General features: G+C 34.2%; 1 protein-coding gene across 1 annotated transcript in view; it reads left to right on the forward strand.

The window, feature by feature from the left end:
* Positions 1 to 4,918: 4,918 nt before the first annotated feature.
* The window catches only part of LOC120636817, a 29,793-nt gene continuing 15,961 nt past the window's right edge, over positions 4,919 to 18,750 (forward strand). The window contains 2 exon segments of the mRNA XM_039908380.1: positions 4,919 to 5,452; positions 6,320 to 6,968. Of these exon segments, the coding sequence (XP_039764314.1) occupies positions 5,027 to 5,452; positions 6,320 to 6,968 (1,075 nt within the window). The 5' untranslated portion in view covers positions 4,919 to 5,026.

The following is an 18,750-nucleotide window of genomic DNA, read 5'->3' on the forward strand; positions in this document are numbered from 1 at the left end:
GAAGAATGTAAGTTTAATTATGTGATGAGGCTTTTAAACATCTAATTTTCTACGTGCATATTCAACCGACTTATAAAACGAGAAATTAACAATTGTTTCATTTTGTTGCCAGCACTATATTCTTCACATACAAATTAATCTTCTTGCTTCTTTCTTCGTCGTCGATTTTGTAATCCAGATCCTTATCCATCCACTTTTCTGGTATCAATGAATACCACAAAACATGGATGGAACAGGACCTAAATTAAATTGTTGGAGATTCGACCGAAATGAACACTCGCGCTGCATACTATTCTTATTGAGAAAGTCATTCATACAATAAAGAAAGTTACCGAGCAGGATGGGAGTATTTTAAAAAAATCATTTCTGCCAGGTAACGTTCTAACTGTTTGAGTGAAACGTGTTTTAGAATACACAACAACAAACTGCTTTTTAGAGTTCCATTGTCGAAAAGGATCCTGTACACTCCCGCCATGTCTTCTGACCATCCGTATGCGGCCTTGGGCGCAGAAGCTTAGTTTAGAAGCTGTGTTTTCAAGTTCATCACTTTAAAATAAATTACAGTAAACACTGACATATTGTTAAATAATATGAAGAAAAACATTTTTAGGGTAAACGTAAAGATGAAGGCGGTAAATGGTTTTTAATCTCGTTAACTTATAACATAGGGTAAAAGTTGGAGGATAGGAATTAAAAAAATAATGCGTGTATGTGAAGACATTGATGGCTATTAAAATTGAGATTGTTTCAGCATAAAGGATTTCTCTAATAATTTTTTTTATTTCTAATTTATACTGATATTTTGTTAGTTACAATAATTGGAGGTAAAAACACACACATAAAAATGTAAAAAATCATTAGGTTTTTTTTATAGCATTAATAGCAACAGCAACAAGAAGTTTTATTATTATGACCAGTGTAACTCGATAACTCTCAAATCACTTCAGGCATTTATTCTAACTTTAACTTGTGGTTGAAAGAAAGTGTTCCTGAGAAATCGTTATTGAATAAGCAATATAAAAAAACTATAAAAAAATAAAAATAAAGGTTCTCAAAATTAGGTAATTAAGTAAAAATTCAATAAGCTTAAAACAATCAAATATATATATGATGGCAGTCACATATCTGTGGCAGCAACATACGAATAAAGTTTGTAAGATAAGGATAAAACAATGATAAAACACTATAATTATTACTAGAGACTTTAATGTTGATAAAAAAATCACTGTGTACATTGAATGCAAAGCACACTATGGTAAATATGTATTTTAAAGCATATCCTTAACTTAGATTAGATAGAAAAAAACAGAGATATACATAGATAGATATACATATGTTGCAGGAAATGCTCCTCGCATGCCCTGTGAAGTTTTCTTCTGTTTAAAGGTTTTCCCGTCGCCTATAAACAGAGCAACACTTACCATCAGGTGCACCATCTACTTGGATCGTCAATTATTACTAAAAAATATATATATATTCAGATTAGTATATATATTATACCAGATTAATTCAGCTTTTACAAAAAAAAAACAAAGGTATACGAGTATTGTACGGGTAATTCTAACCGTGAGAACCCGTAAGTAAAGCACCTACTATGCAACAATATACCTAGTGGGTACTTTTATTACTTTTATCAGCCTTTCTTAAAGTAGTCAATTGGATTATTCGTAGAACGCCCGTTATTTTATTTTTAAAACCAACCGAGACCATCTTCAAATAACCCTTTTGACAAAATATATCATACTAAATATTACCTAGATATTGGGCTACATAAATACACATTTATATGAGTAAATGTAGTAACCATCGCAAACTATTTGTTTTTTCTGATCCTCTACAATTTAGCGTTTCATTGCAATTTTAATGTTTCATATACACCTAAATATTTTCTATATTGCAAGTCTTAACATTTCCAAAGTATTCAGTCATTCAGTAAACAAGTCTATAAACAAGTATGAATGAGACGATAGTTTCAAAAGTTTATAAGAAATATTTCCAGATTACTCAGTAAGAAAGTCAGTCAAAGAATAAGAAGAAAGATTCAAAAGTTTATTAAAAATAAAGCATAAGAATGGAAGTTAAATTAATTGATGAGTTTTTTTGAATTTAACATCAGTGCTGTGGTTTTCTACGTATATTTATAACCGACTTATGTAAGGAGAAATTGTCAATTGTTTTATCTTTTTGCCAGCACTAAATTCAGATATTAAAAAAAAAAACTTCTTGCTTCTTTCTTCGTCGTCGATTTTGTAATCTAGATCCTTTTCCATCCACTTCTCTGGTATCAATGAATACCAGAAAATCTGGGGGGAACAGGGCCTATACTACATTGCCAGAGATTCGACAGAAATGAACACTCGCGCTACATACTATTCCTTTTGAGATAGTCATTATTACTATACGATGCATATTTTTTCAAATCTGTTCAGGCAATATTCATTCTTTAGTTTGGTGTTGAAAGAATGTTCCTGAGAAATCGTGATAGAAATACAAAGATACTTAACGATAAAAATATTCAGATTGTTTAATTTGGTTTGGTTTTGATTAACGAATGGCTTTCTTTAGCTCGTCGGGTCATCAGCCATCGGCTAGCAATATCTAATAAGCAGTGGTGTGCATACAGGGTGTGCGAGGTATATAAAACTTAAGGATAGGCATTGAAAGAGTTATAAAAAGCCTGCTGCAGATTTTCTTAATTGTATTTCATCTGCATACCCTGTGCATACCCTCTGTGCACGCCACTGTGACATAAGAGCAATTGCTAAACGATGTTTCCAGGGTGCACCGGCCCGAATGCAGCTCTTCATGTTTGCGGGGAAGAGCAACATTCGAACTCACCTGGAGGTTACCCGACCTGGCACCCCATATAAGACATACCTCTTGAAACAGATTTGAAAAGAGAAACGAGACGTTCTAATCATGCGAAGAGTAGAATTATTTTTTAAAATGTTCGATGTTACTTATTTGATGATATGGCCGGCATATCCGTGTTGGATAAAAGTCCTAAATAAATAGAGAAAAAAAAACTGTGAGAAAAAACTGTGCCTGCCATCAAACTGCCTAGCGAATGCGGGCCAAATCCTTCTGTTAGGAGAGCCCTTTGTTGCAGCAATGTACTGTTAAAGACAATTGATAACGTCATAATAATAATTCTTAATTAAATTTCCCCGGAATATAATAGAGAGCGTTACTTTAAGCGAAATTCCAACTCACAGAAAATGTTGAAAGTTTATAATCGGAAGCTGTCGAGGTATGTCGTGGAAGCCATGGAAGGATCTTGTAGTCTGATATGGTGCGAACCGTATCAGACCATAGAAATAACAAAAAAAAAACCAAATTGCCAGGGATTGAATAGAATAGAATAGAATAGGAAAAATACAAGGAAAACAGTAATAGTACTTAATGCTAGTAAAGGCGGCCTTATCACTAAAAGTGATCTTTCAAAGGCAACCTGAGCGTACGAAGCCGATAAAAAGTGGAAAGTGGGTGGTGTATAAAGGATGTTACAAAAAATAAAATGAACTTATATGAACATACATACTACATTTACTACAAAAATACCGCTATAATTTATGCTATTATAAACTTTCATATTACTCAATTACATAGATAAGTAATATTTTTTAAAGCGATGTTTAAACAGGTGAATGGTTTCGGAGTGACTTATTTCCCAGGGGAGCGAGTTCCATAGTGTTACAGCTTTAACACTGAATGATTCGTTATAGCGCTGAGAGCGAGATAAGGGAATACCAAGCTTGTTGTCCTTCGCTGACCGGAGACTGACAAGATGCTGAGAGAAGGAAAAACGCTCTTTAAGGTAAAGCGGAGAGATAGGACTACAGAGAAGAGAATAAAGTAGTGTATGAATATGCATATTTCGTCTATCACTACCAGTTACCCACTTGAGTTGCTGACGGTAATGGGTAATTTGGTAAAATTTCTTCAGCCCAAAGATAAATCTTATGATTAGATTTTGAAATAAAAATTAGAATCTAACCTACGACCACAGCGCACGGCAATGCGCGAGTGAGGCTTTTTTGTTTGTATTTTCAGACAACACTTAACGTATGTCGCAGCCACAAGGACTGAACGGCAAAAAGGATAGCAACTTAATAAGAATCTTTTATTGAAGAGTTTAAATAAACACATTCATTTTAAAGTATCTAAATCTCCTGTCACGATGTTTTTCGCGATGGACTTCTAAACTACTTAATTGATTTTAAATTAAAATGGCACACCGTGAGCAGTCTGGTCCACCTTAAGAGATATGATAGCTTAGCAATTTTATATTATTGCAAATTATTTGTCTATATTTAATTGACAGTCACATGTTATATATATATATATATATATATATATATATATATATATTTACTACTATACTAATTTAAGGCTTAGCGATACTGAATACTTTAAAAACAAAATCAAACGCAGACGAAGTCGCGGGCAACAGCTAGTAACCTTATGTGTAACAATTTATTAAGATATGTACTCGTATATAAAAACACAAACACCAAAAGTAATATACACACATATACACATTCTAACAATTTAGAATTAAACGTGTTTTTTTAATGTGGAAAAGTAGGAGTGAACAGGAAAATTATCGGAATATTTCGATTTCTATACATACATACGAGTACATACAACTTGCGATACGATAACTTATTAATATATATATATTATTCCATACAATGTGAACTATATGCAGCATCTACTATATACTGATTACCTAACAAATATATCCTTTACTAAGATACATAAAATGTATTAAACACAAATATAATACTTTGATCCTGCTGAAGTAAGTATATCTAGTCAATTTGTTTGTTTGAAGTACGATCGAATCTCGTACAGAGAATAATACACGACACGGACAACAAACAAACTAAAGCTTCATACATACGTAACGATTTATCGTAGCGATTTCAGACTGTGCAGATAAATCGAACGTTCCTAGTGCCTCCACACGCCTCCGATATCGACGTCGATCGGGCAGTTCTCCGCAGAAGCTCGCGCAAGATACATGTTAACAATGGAAGATAATGACGCACTTGCTATATTAGGCCTGGTTATGTGTTTAAAGAAAAAAAAGAAGCGGAGTCTATGGTGTAAAGACTGGCTCATGAAAAGGAAGCAATTTTCTCATACCAACTTGTTATGCGAGTTGAAATTTGCTCCGCAAGATTGGCATAACTATTTAAGGATGAATGAAGAGGCATATTTAAATCTGCTGGCTTTAGTTTCTCCACTAATAAAGAAACAAGACACTGTAATGAGAGAAGCTATAAGTCCTCATGAAAGATTAACTGCTACACTGCGATTTCTAGCTACAGGACGTTCCTACCTATGTATGAAGTTTTCTACAATAATATCACCGCAAGCTCTTAGCCAAATAATCCCTGAAACCTGTGATGCTCTGTACGAGGTTCTACGGAAAGATTACTTAAAGGTAAGGAATGAAAAATACTATATTAATCAACAAATTATTTATTAATTAAGCTTTTAGGACGTATTGAAGAACATTTTACGAATAAGTTAAGTACTTTTTTATTAATCATTAAAATTACGTAAATAGGAAGTAATTGTATTATCAGATTGTGTATGGTCTGGCTCTAATGGTGATGTAAATTCTATTGATGATTGAGTGTGTGGTTGAGTGTAAATGATTTGAGTGTGTGGTTGAGTGAAAAGATTTTGAGTGTGTGGTTGAGTGTAAATGACTTGAGTGTGTGACTGAGTGTGTGACTCAGTGGAAAGGTTTTGAATTTGTGGCTGAGTGGAAAGGTTTTGTATGTGTGGCTCAGAGGAAAAGTTTTGAATGTGTGGCTGTGTGGAAAAAGTAGTATTTGCAAAGTCATCATATTTTCTTACAGTGTGTGATATAGTTAAGCTACCCATTTCAGCCAAGAACAGAGTTTCATTAATTATTTTTTCTGCTATAATTCTCTGTTCTTTTGGTAACTCTTGTAGTTTCATCCCAACATTTTTGCCAAAAACTTCAAAACGATTATCGGGTTGTTTAGGCCTTTTAAAATGATCATTTACGGACTTAAGTACGTCTTCAGTTAATGTATTTTTTTTTGGTCTTGGCCGAACACGACCCGAGATTGATGTAGCTCGTTCGCTGTCAGAACGGTTTGCCGGGGTCGGTGTGTCTGATTCGTTGTCGGAATAGGCCAGTGTTGGTGTGTCTCGATCGGTGTCTGGACAATCGTAGCTCGTTGAGCTAATGCCGGTGGTTGACTGCGTCTGTAAAATAGAAGAACTATTATATTCCTGAAATTACTATACTAATCATGTACTCATTTTGTTACAGTTTCCAAAAAGAGAAGAAGAGTGGAGAATAATAGCGAGAGAATTTGAGCAGAAGTGGAACTTTCCTCACTGTTTAGGTGCTATTGATGGCAAGCACGTTGAAATCGTGCCCCCAAGTAACAGTGGCTCGTTTTATTATAACTATAAACATAGACACAGTATGGTATTACTAGCAATCGTTGATGCAAAATACAGATTCCTGTTAGTTGATTTTGGGACAAATGGAAGGGTTTCCGATGGCGGAGTATTGTTGAATACAAAATTTTATGAAAAACTTGAAAAAAAGGCGTTAAATATTCCTACAGAAGAAAGGTTACATAATAGTCCACGAATACTGCCATATGTATTTGTAGCTGATGACGCGTTTCCTCTAAGAAAGGACATGATGAAGCCATTTCGGCAAAGTGACTTAGATAGTAGAATTAAGAAGATATATAATTATCGGACATCGCGAGCACGCCGTATAATCGAAAACGCTTTTGGTATACTAGCGGCGAGGTTCAGAATTTACAGAACACAAATGAATATGTCGCCTGAAACTATTGGGTCAGTCGTAAGAGCAACCTGTGCTTTGCATAATTATTTGATGTCATCATCGCTTAATTCATACGCTCCTTCAGAATGTTTCGATAGTGAACATAATGAGGAAGGTACGATAACGTCAGGATTCACAACCAACGACTCAACACTTGAACCATTACAAAGAACTACACAAGGCCGTACAATTCAAACAGCAAATCAGATAAGAAGTCAATTTATGACGTATTTTGTAACTGAAGGGAAAGTTCCTTGGCAAGACAATTTTGTTCATTAATGTCAAAATACAGGACTTGTATTCGAGTAATATAATTAAGCAATAAATATTTTTTCAGAAATAAAAACTTACCTCATTTTCGTCATCATCAATATTCGATGTAGATGGTCTTGGTACTTCTTGATCGTATAAAAAACTCAATAACTCAAAGTAAACGAGGTTTATAAATCATAAACCATACACGAGGTTTATAAATCTCGTCAGTCCCTGCTCCAGATTTACACGATTTTTTTATTTTATTGAGCTCTTTTTTATATGTAGTTCGAAGATTATTAATCTTCTTAGCCACTGTATCCCTGGTGGCATTTGGATCTATGGGTTTGTATTTTTCGATTAGCCTGTCGTAGGCGGCATTTTTTTTGTTGCGGTCGTGGTAATCCTTACTTGTAGTCTTCCAAAGGCAAGTTTCGTTTCTGTAGCTTTCTATAAAATCTTGAAGTAGTTCGCGCTGTCCAACTCTTTCGTCTTCCGACATGTTTCTGTGAAAGCGATGTGCACGTGCGCACACTAGCAAGCTCCGTGAAGTACTGCCGAACTGAGCGATCGCCGTCCACACGCAACGATAAAACTGTGCAAATGTAATCGACAACGATTTATCTGATAGAAATTGCAACTGCCACCGACGAACGATTATCGACAACGATTTTTCATACACACGATCGACAAAACTGCGCAAACTGGTCTGCACAGATTTATCGCTACGATAAATCGTTACGTATGTATGAGGCATAATCGACCAAATAATAACATGCTACCTGAAAAGACAACGAATGACACTTTGCTTCAGATGTATACTTTGTTTAACAATAAACGATGCGTACATCTGAAGCAAAATCTCAGAACGTATTTACTATACACATATTATAAGCACACGAAAATTCAAATATATCATACATTAAATTATTTCAAATCAAGCAATTAAATATCACTCACTTTAACGGTGAAGGAAAACATCGTGAGGAAACTTGCATGCCTGAGAGATCTTAGTAAGTATTAAATGCTTCAATTCATTTTATTTCTCAATTTTGTTTGCTGTACTCAACTCGGGTCTTAGCTGAAAATCAACTGTATGCTAACGTTTAACGTTTTCAAAATTCATGGCAAATGCTTAGTGGTACTCATTTTAAATTTTGTGTTACAGACAGACATTCTATGTTGATATAAGATGTTTTGTCTGTAACACTTAACATCAATTAATGCATTTTCTTTCATCTTCATTTGTTTTCCTCCGTCCGTCCTTACTTTACCGGTAAAGGAAAAAATCGTGAGAAAACTTGCTTGCCTTTCTGATTCTGCGAGGAGCTCGTGCCTTATTATGGATCAATGATGGTGATGATGATCAATTATATAAATACACACTGAGTTTAGTGTATAAATAGCATGCTATTTATATACTAAACTATTAATAAAAAAAAATTGTGTGTTATTTTTACCACTGAATAGATAGATACATCGGACAGATTGCGTAAATAAACGTTGTAAGACAAAAAAAAGTGTATCATGTAATCTAATAAATAGCAAACAAAATTTTTTATTAACAGTTAAGTATCTAAATAGCATGCTATTTATTAACTAAACTATTAATTAAAATCATCGGATATATTGCGTAAATAAACGTTGAAAGACAAAAAAGTGTATTATGTAATCTTCTTGCTTCTTTCTCGATCGTCGATTGTGCAATCCAGATCCACGTCCATCGACTTCTTCGATATAAATAATATAGAGGAGGTTGATGTGACAGGACCTAGATTGCTGGTGAGTTGCCTGAACTTCGACCTCACGTTGCATAACTAATTATCTCGAACAGTCAGTCAGGTATAATGAAGGTAATTCCAATTGAGAAAAATCATTTTATTCAAATTTCTCCAAAAGTGCTTCAATAAATTATATAGGGACATTTATATACAACAATTATATACTGCTAGATAGTCTACACCTATCATATAATATGAGAATTTTAGATTTTTTCACAAACATTTTTTCATCTTACGTAAATTTTTTTTTGAAATGAAAAGTATACTGTTATTTCTAATACCTTCAAGAATATGTATAAAAAGTTTCATGAAGATCAACTTAGTAGTTTTCGCGTGAAAGCGTTACAGTCACAGTCACAAACAAACTTACAATCACGTTTATATTATTAGAAGGGATAGGTATTGCACGAAGCGTTTTGTTTACTAGCTCTACCCTCAACATGTCAGTAGTGCAATTTTCTTGACTTAAATTCAATTTATTTAATGAAGATTTTAAACTAACATTTTCGTGGTTAATCAACATTTCTTAAGCATAGATCAACGGGTACATACCACGATAATATTTTGAACACGAAAGCGGGTAGTAAGATTCTGCCCGTGACATCCAACTTGACATCTCGTGCCTACGCAGTCCCGTCGTGACCACGATCCATGCAACTGGGTCGAAATATCGACAAATCCAAAATATTATCGTGGTATGTACCCGTTGATCTATGCTTAAGAAATGTTGGTTAACCACGAAAATGTTAGTTTGTACTTGAAGTAATGAACTTTACATTTAGGTATAAGAAAATATGAGACAGGAAATCAGAGCCCATGGCCTAATTTAGCAGTATCGAAACCGGTTAGAATTTTTGCTTTGACATTAGACGTCTAGAGCGTCTTCTAATCTACTACTACAATCACAGACCTGCTCAGCGGGGTTATTAACGGCAAACCCTCCCGTTGGGAAAGGCCTTTAGTTCAGCAGTGGACTGTTATAGGCTATTTATGATTCAAAGCATAAAACATTTTTTTATATTATATACTAGCTGTTGCCCGCGACTTCGTCTGCGTTTGATTTTGTTTTTTGATGTGGCATTAAATTTAGTTGTAGATGTAAAAAAAAATTTAAAGTAAATAATAAATAAAAAATAAATATACTACGACAATACGCACATCGCCATCTAGCCCCAAAGTAAGCGTAGCTTGTGTTATGGGTACTAAGATAGCTGATGAATATTTTTTTATGAATATAATACACATAAATACTTACAATATACAGATAAACACCCAGACACTAAAAAACATTCATGTTTATCACACAAACATATTCCAGTTGTGGGAATCGAACCCACGACCTTGTACTCAGAAAGCAGGGTCGCTGCCAACTGCGCCACTCGGCCGTCAAAAGTATAAAGTATTCACTATCACTAAGCCTTAAATGAGGGGTTTACTGCTGTCCGCTGAAGAGTCCTGTCCTCTATCTTTAACCAAGGTTTGGGCAAAATGAAACACATATTATAAACTCTATAGTACAAAAATAATTATTTAAATCGGTTATAATTTGTCGGAGTTATGGCGTAAAATCGTCAAACACTCATCCCCTCTCCCAAAGGAATCGAGCTTTATGTCGGGATAAAAAATATCCTATATTACTTCTAACACTTCCAAGAATATGTGTACAAAGTTTCATGGTGATCGGTTAAGTAGTTTTTGCGTGTAAGCGTAAAAAAACAAACTTGCATTGACATTTATAATATTAGTAGGGATAGTGATTTTTTTTGGGTTGTATAGTTGTATCTAGTGGTCTGGCATTCATTCCCCAGATAAAAAATATTCTCTTACTCTATGGCCCTTATTGCTCTTAACCTTAGCCAGTGCGAGCCAAAAGCTTTTTTTAAACCGGAATATTTTCTGTTTTATTTTCATCTGACACAATTACCTCACAATAATTATCTGACACAATAATTTAAGTTTTGGGTTCAGTGTCGGTTATACGGAATTTGTACAGCACAACCTTTTAACATTTTTCCGACTCACGGTGTAGAGTTTCACAATAATATTTAATAAATATAGTAACTCAAAGCAGCACCCGTCTTTATTTTCTCCTATTCTTGCAACTCCCACCATTAAATATTCAAGTATTACATTTTGAAATAATGTGAATATGTAAAATCTATCTTGTGAGAGCTGAAAGCGGCCCGGATGCTTCCAAGCAACCTTGTCAATTGAGAAAAGAAATTTAATAAATGTGTTTTAACAAATTCCTTAATGCATAAGGCATTGGCAGGTCCAAAATCACCTTAGGAATCATATTATAAAAGCGTATACTCAATCCCACAAATGACTTCTGTACCTTTCGCAGACGATATGCAGATGACACTGATTTGACAACATTTCTTGTAAGTCGACTGTTTATGTCCACTTTTTGTTTATAAAGACTAATATGTTGTCTTACAAATACTATATTGTTATAAATATATTGTGAAGCTACAGTAAGTATGCCTATTTCTTTAAACTTCTCACGGAGGGATTCGCATGATTTAAGTTTATATATTGACCGTACAGCTCTTTTCTGCGATTCCATGCTAGAGGGCACAAACCTAGCGACTCGCGGTGTAGAGTTTCACAATATAATTACAACACAAAAATTGGTTGCCTGTAAAGTCGGTATACGGGCGAAAGTTTTACGTGACAACGACTTTGAGTGGTAAAATAATTTTAATGTGAATATTCATTCGTATAGTAGGAAGAAGGATGAAATAATAGTAACAATTTAAAACATTTATTTATACAAAGAATTATATTTAAAACATTAATTTATACAAAGAATCTCGCACTGAATTTCATATTAACAAAATTTTATTTTTACCTTTACACATACATACGTATTTATATACAAATATACATACAATAACTTGCAATACATTTGCGTACAATGAAACAGCGTTTACTACAAAGGGACGCGTGCCTTTCACTTTTTATGTCTGTCTCTCTCGCTCTTAGGCGGGCTAACCATGCCCGAGTGGAAGGGACGCGTGCCTCTCACTCGCTCTCATTGTGAGCGCATAACGTGAGCGGAGCGTAACGCAGTTTCTTGAAGTGTCACCCGGCAAACCAATTTATAAGACGTTGTCACGTCAAAATTCATTTAAACACACAATCATCGACAGAAAATGTAGTTGCGCCGTCGAAGTGGAGAACCCAAAGGTATTGTGCTAAGAAACAGCCGTTATTTCCTATTGCACTAAATAAACGCCAGCTACTTGAGCACCAGACCGATGGGTCAGCTTTTGTAAGAATATTACTAAAAAAGAAAATATCAATAAATGAAAAACCAATTCAAACTACTACCATCTTCTGTGCACACCAACCCGCCCAGCTGATTATAGGCAAAACCACGCATTGGGAAATGACTTTAATCCAAGAGAGAGTATTATGTTGAGTTACGCTATTGTCTAAGTGAGTATTTGAGCTTTAAAAAAGGAAGCAGTTCAATTGTTTTAACACAAACCTAAATAGAGTTCCATAACATTAAGGATTTTAAGGATTATTTAATAACATAGTTCTTGCAACTCCAGCCAAGTTCGTCTCCCTACTTCAGGCATTCATATCTCCGTTTAACGGCATAGTGGGTTCACCATGTATCACTCCTTTCTCTTAGTAGAGGAAGAAGTATTTTATGGTACCATTATCTCTTATTGAAATAATGGTAGTTGCGAGCTCCAACACACGCAGCGCAACGGTGGACTCCTACCCGAACTCGGAATAGAAACAAGTTCGATTGTGAGTCCCCCCCCCCATGTATTACTATGCATTAATTTGTGAGAGAAATGCACAGCAATAAAATTAAACAGCGCATGTCCACGTAGTGTACTTTTTAGTAGTTCGTTACTTACATGTTTGGCGTCCCTAAAAGACCGAGTCAGTGAGATTACCTACAAGTGCGCATGGACACTTTTTGAGAGTGTACCTCTAGCGGTGATGTCCGCGTATTTAAATTAAACAGCGCATGGACACCGGAGTGTGCCTTACAGCAGTGCGTTCTGCTTTGGGTATCTGCACGTAAGACGTCAAGGCAGGGCAAGGCAAAGCAGATTAGAATCGTATTAGGTTAACCACGTTATGAAATCATTTTCGGTTTACTACGTTAACGAATCTTATAAGATTTACCACGTTATAGAATCATATTAGGTCCGCTACGTTATATAATCATATCAGGTTTACCATGTTAAGGAAATATGATAAGTATTATTTATAATATTCATAAAAACTCATCCGTTATCTTAGTCCATTTGCCTGAACATAACATATTACGTATTTTAATGTATATTTCTTCTTTTATAAGCTAATAAGAGACCGTAATTAATTGAATTGATACCGCGCCGCTGCACTGCGCCGCTTACACTTAATATAGGTTGCTTCTTTTACACGAAACTATGAGTTAATTTTTTTTTTCTTGTCAATATGTCAGATAAAAAAGTTGGACTCAACACGCCTTTTAGGACATTGTGGAAATCTCTCAGACATGCATGTTTCCTCACGATGTGTTCCTCCACCGTTGAAGCAAAATACAAACTTATTGACCTCAATTATTTACTTACACTAAAACATAAAACAAACAGTTACAAATCAAATGTGATTACTAATTATTATAGAAACACAGAAAAGGTTACGGTCGTAGGTAATAATTAGTTATTCACACGTACCTTTAACTGCGGTTTTAAGTCATTGGAATAATTATAGTTGTAATGATTTTAGGTCACATATACTGATGCTTTTTATGGGTGGTGTCGTCAGTCGTAGTACCTCCTTTCCAAGAAGCCTTGAATCTTGACGTCACTGAAGACTAAACGTCAGCGGAAGTGGAGGCAGTACATTGATATATTAAAATCAATAGCACATAATATTTCAAAGACTGCCTTAACTCCAACCAGTCTTTGCTTTTATTATTGAAAATCTTCCCAACGAAGTTTATAATTTTATAACTTTGTAAGATAAATAAATACATTTAGAGATACAATTATAAGTAGTGAAAAAAAGACACGATGTGACAACCATATCATATACTGGGCTTACATTCAAGGTCGATGAATACTACTAACGACTTCCGAATACCGATAAATGGCCTTTGCACAATACATAAATAACTTAAGATTTAGTCACTTCGCAAGTCAATTTCAATTCAAAATCAAATTCAAAAATTCCTTATTCATATAGGCCTATCACAGGCACGTTCATACACCTATGTTTACATAATTCTAAGGCGGTGGTGATAACTTCGTTCGCCAACTTAAACCTAAAGCTACGAGGGTTCCAAACGCGCCCTGGTCTAAGAAGAGCCCACAACAAACTTAGCCAGGTAATTTTTTGTTATTACAATCTCACAGTAAATTAATATTAAGCTTTGAAGTTAGAGCAATTCACACCCAACCTTTTATGTGGTTTAAGTAATCCTTAACATTGTAATAGGACGTTTCTGTAAGCTTACGTTTTATATAAATTTTGAACTTATTAAGAGACATCTCAAAGATTTCAGAACTAGTAATTTTATGAAGTCTAGTAAACTGCACTGTTCAATTTAGTATTCAATAAGACAAGAAGTGTCCTAAGGACAAGAAAGTATTTTTTTGTAATTTACGAGATCTTATTACCTATGGTGCGATAAAAAATACCTGAGATACTTTAAGGCCCAGATCGGATTTATCGGATCGGAGCTATGAAGTAAAATTGATAAAAATTTATATCCCATTTCCCGCAGGAAACTTATTGTTTATCGGGATAAAAACTATCCTATATGTTGACCCGAAATATCAGCTACCACTATACCAAATTTTATTTAAATCCGTTTTCACGTGATTCGGGCAGACAAAAATTAAATAAAAATCTGTTTTGGACTCAGTATTTATTATAAAGCATACCCCGGTCAAAATTTTCAAAATATATTAAGTACAGAAATCGTTCAGTTAAAGTTTTATGATAATTATAGATAACACAAGCTACGCTTACTTTGGGACTAGATGGCAGTGTTTATATTGTAGTATGTTTTTCTATTTATTATTATTATAACATACAACTTGCATATCAACATCAATGCCATAATTAGAAGTGCCAAATGTTTTCGTTAAATTCTAATTTCAATTATTTATATCAAGTAAGCCTAGTTTTTAAGCACTTTTGAAACGTCTTGCCAGTCGGTTTGGATCGGTTGAAGTAACTTAAATGATCAACACACATAACACACACAAGTTATTATTTGAATTCTAATGAGTTAGCTTCATTGCTAGCAAACAAGTTAATTTATGTTCTCCTATGTGTACAATTTATTTGTTAGTGTTAGTAATAAACATACGTATAATATATATTTTTTACAGTGCACGTCACACTTCACCCGGAAATACGATATACAGTCATTAAATTATAAGATAAAGTTTAACTCATTTTTTTTAGGTTCCTTTTATATGAAAACTGAAATAAACGTCATTTAAAAAGAAGGTCATTATTACTTTAGTCATGTATTAGTAGAACTTTAATGGGTTCCAAGGAGCCTTGTTTATCTTACAACCAGTTTCGTTCTTCTTTCTTCTCTCTTAAATCTTGACGCCACTGAAGACTAGACGGTGGTGAAAGTCAAAGCAGTACTTTGCAATATTAGAAATAACCGTATATAATATCACAAAGGCCGCCTTTAACCTTAACCCATCTTGGTTTTGAGTCTTCCAAAACAGTTAATTCGTTCCAGCCAGTTCCAGTATAGATAGAAGTTTCAAATTCTAAGCAAAACTACCTTAAAGAGAAAAAATACTACTTACTTATTATTGTTTACATTGAACAGATTAAAAAAATTTTAGTGTGACAATTTCTTCTTATTAAAATCAATACTTATAGAGAAATAGGAGTCTTTATTGGCCGCAATAAAGACTACTATTTCTCATTCATGTATTTTTAAAGTTAAGGACAAGTAAATAAATAAAACCTTTCTTCTATCGTCTCTCTTCAGTCTTGACGCCACCGCAGACTAGACGTGAGCGGAAGTTGAGGCACTGCATTGAAATATTAAAATGAATCGTTCATAATATTTTAAAAAGTGCCTTAACCCCAACCCGTCTATGTTTTTTTCTTATAATCTTCCCAAACTAGTGACTTCATGTTTTTTTTTAAGTTAAGGACAAGTTACTACATAAAAACCTTATTTTCGATATAGAACGACTACTTCGAATTTAATAGCAATTTCATTGTTCATTGCATGAATATGAGTAAAGGACTTCAAAGATCGTGTGTAATCAAACGAAAAATGTGTCTTAAATACATCTGGTGATAAAAGCCCCTGCCAGCCCAATATACACAAATTCTCAAACAATGTTTGCTCAAAGCTCAAAAACTCGGGGCAAGTAGATACGAAAAATCTACCAATGTAAGCTCAGCATCGTGGAAAGTTGTATAAAGTTCTCTCCATGAGACATTTAAACGGGAAATGGACGATATCTCATAAGTTTGAGTGTAATATACAGACCCAGATATTATATGCGAACATTTTAATAATTGATTTATTATTTTAACTAAAAATTAAACCTTCTTTTTTATTTCTTGTCTCTTGACGCCACTGCAGACTAGACGTAAGTGGAAGTTGAGGCACTACACTGAAATATTAAAATGAATCGTTCATAATATTTCACAGAGTGCCTTAACCCCCAACCCGTCTACGTTTGTTTCTTCGAGTCTTTCCAAAATAATTACTTCATGCGTTTTTAAAGTTAAGGAAAAGTAAATACATGAAAGCTTCTTCTTTCTTTCTTCTCTCTTGAATCTTGACGCCATTGCAGTCTAGACGTGAGCGGAAGTTGAGGCACTAAATGGAGATATTAATATTAATCGTACATAATATTCCACATAGTGCCTTAACCCCAACCCGTCTATGTTTTTTTCTTCAAGTCTTTCCAAAATAATTACTTCATGTATCATTAAAGTTAAGGACAAGTAAATAAATAAAACCTTCTTTTTCTTTCTTCTCTCTTGAATCTTGACACCACTGCAGAATAGACGTGAACGGAAGTTGAGGCACTACACTGAAATATTAATATTAATCGTACATAATATTCCACAGAGTGCCTTAACCCCAACCCGTCTATGCTCCTTTTTCGTATAATCTCCCCAAAAAAGTGTTCTAAAGATAGCAGTTTAAAATATTTAGAGAAATTACTTTTGAGAGTATGCAAAACATTAAGAAGAGACGTGAAAATACATCAATATTGTTTTACAAAATAAACTTATACTTAATTAAAATATTCGAACGCGACCACAATACAACTGTGGAATGGCAAAGAGGTTTTATATCACCACATCTTCCTTTTTTATTCGTACTTAGGTATTCAATTAGTTTTTATCAAAATAAGTACCTTTATTGATATTGAATTTCGAACAGCAGGAGAATCTGTATGGTGTAATTTATAATTACTTCAATCCGTATTCTCCACACCAAACAGATTCTCCTGCTGCTCGCGGAGTATAGCAAATTAAGCTTGATTTTCATAATATATTATGGATTTCCGCAAAGTAACGCCTGCTTCTATCCAATATAATTCGCTAAGTCGTGTTTCGTTCTTCTTTCTTCTTTCTTCTGTCTTGCGCAACTGAAGACTAGACGTGAGCGGAAGTTGAGGCACAACATTGAAATATTAAAATAAACCATCGATAGCATTCCACAGAGTGCCTTAACCCCAACCCGTCTATGTTTTTTTATATTTTCAAATCTCCCAAAAAGTGACTCCATATGTTAACCACATCACATGAACTCACTTATTCGAATTTTTTGAAATTATAATTAGTCGAAATCCTCTTTCGTTCCTCTTCCTTCTCTCTTGAATCTTGACGTCACTGCAGACTAGACGTTAGCGGAAGTTGAGGCACTATATTGAAGTATAATAATGAATCGTAATAATAGTTCGATAATAGTGCCTTAACCCCAACCCATCTGTTATTTTCTTAATATCTTCCCAAAAAAGTGTCTTCATAGCATATGCTGTTTTTCTGCATTTAAGATACAATATATAAATACAAAAAAACTAATGAACACGAAATAAAATGAAGCGGTGATAGCCACTGGGCTACTCTGGGTAAAAGCTCGACTTCATTTTCCGGAAGGGCGAGTTCGAATCCCAGCACGCACCTCTAACTTTTCTTAAGTATGTGCGTTTCAAGTAATTAAAATATCACTAACTTCAACGGTGAAGGAAAACATTGTAAGGAAACCTGCATGCCTGATGCCTTCTACATAATGTTCTCAAATGTGTGTGGAGCCCATACGTGGATACGCAATGGGCCGGCGTGGTGGACTACGGCCTTAACCCCTTCTCTTGTGGGAGGAGACCCGTGCCCTTTAGTTGGCCGTTGTTGGGTTGATTTATGTATATAAAGTTTTTATTTACAAACTTTATTGATCACAATATTGTAAACCATAAACATAAATACGATATTAAATTTTTTTTAAAAAACAGTCTCAAATGAAATAGAGTTTCAGTTTATATCAACAAAAAAATTTTAGGGGCCTAGATAATATCGTAAAATAGGGTTTCACACACACACGCCCATACTGAAACATTTATACATACACTTGTATGTGATTTTAATTAGTTACAGTTAGAAATTTATTTAAGTTGCCTTTACAACAAATCTTAAATTTACGTTATATGAAATTTTAATAATTTATCTTAAATAGGTATTAGTAGTACTTTTTAAGGGTGTCCTCATAGATAGTATCTTTCCAAATAGCATATCCAAATAATTTCGTTCTTCTTTCTTCTCTCTTGAATGTTGATTTCGCTGAAGAGTAGACGTTAGTCAAAGTAAAGGCAAGACTTCGATCAACTAACTTGATCACTGATT

Source organism: Pararge aegeria (genome assembly GCF_905163445.1).
Source record: "Pararge aegeria chromosome W unlocalized genomic scaffold, ilParAegt1.1 SUPER_W_unloc_3, whole genome shotgun sequence".
Lineage (NCBI taxonomy): Eukaryota > Metazoa > Arthropoda > Insecta > Lepidoptera > Nymphalidae > Pararge > Pararge aegeria.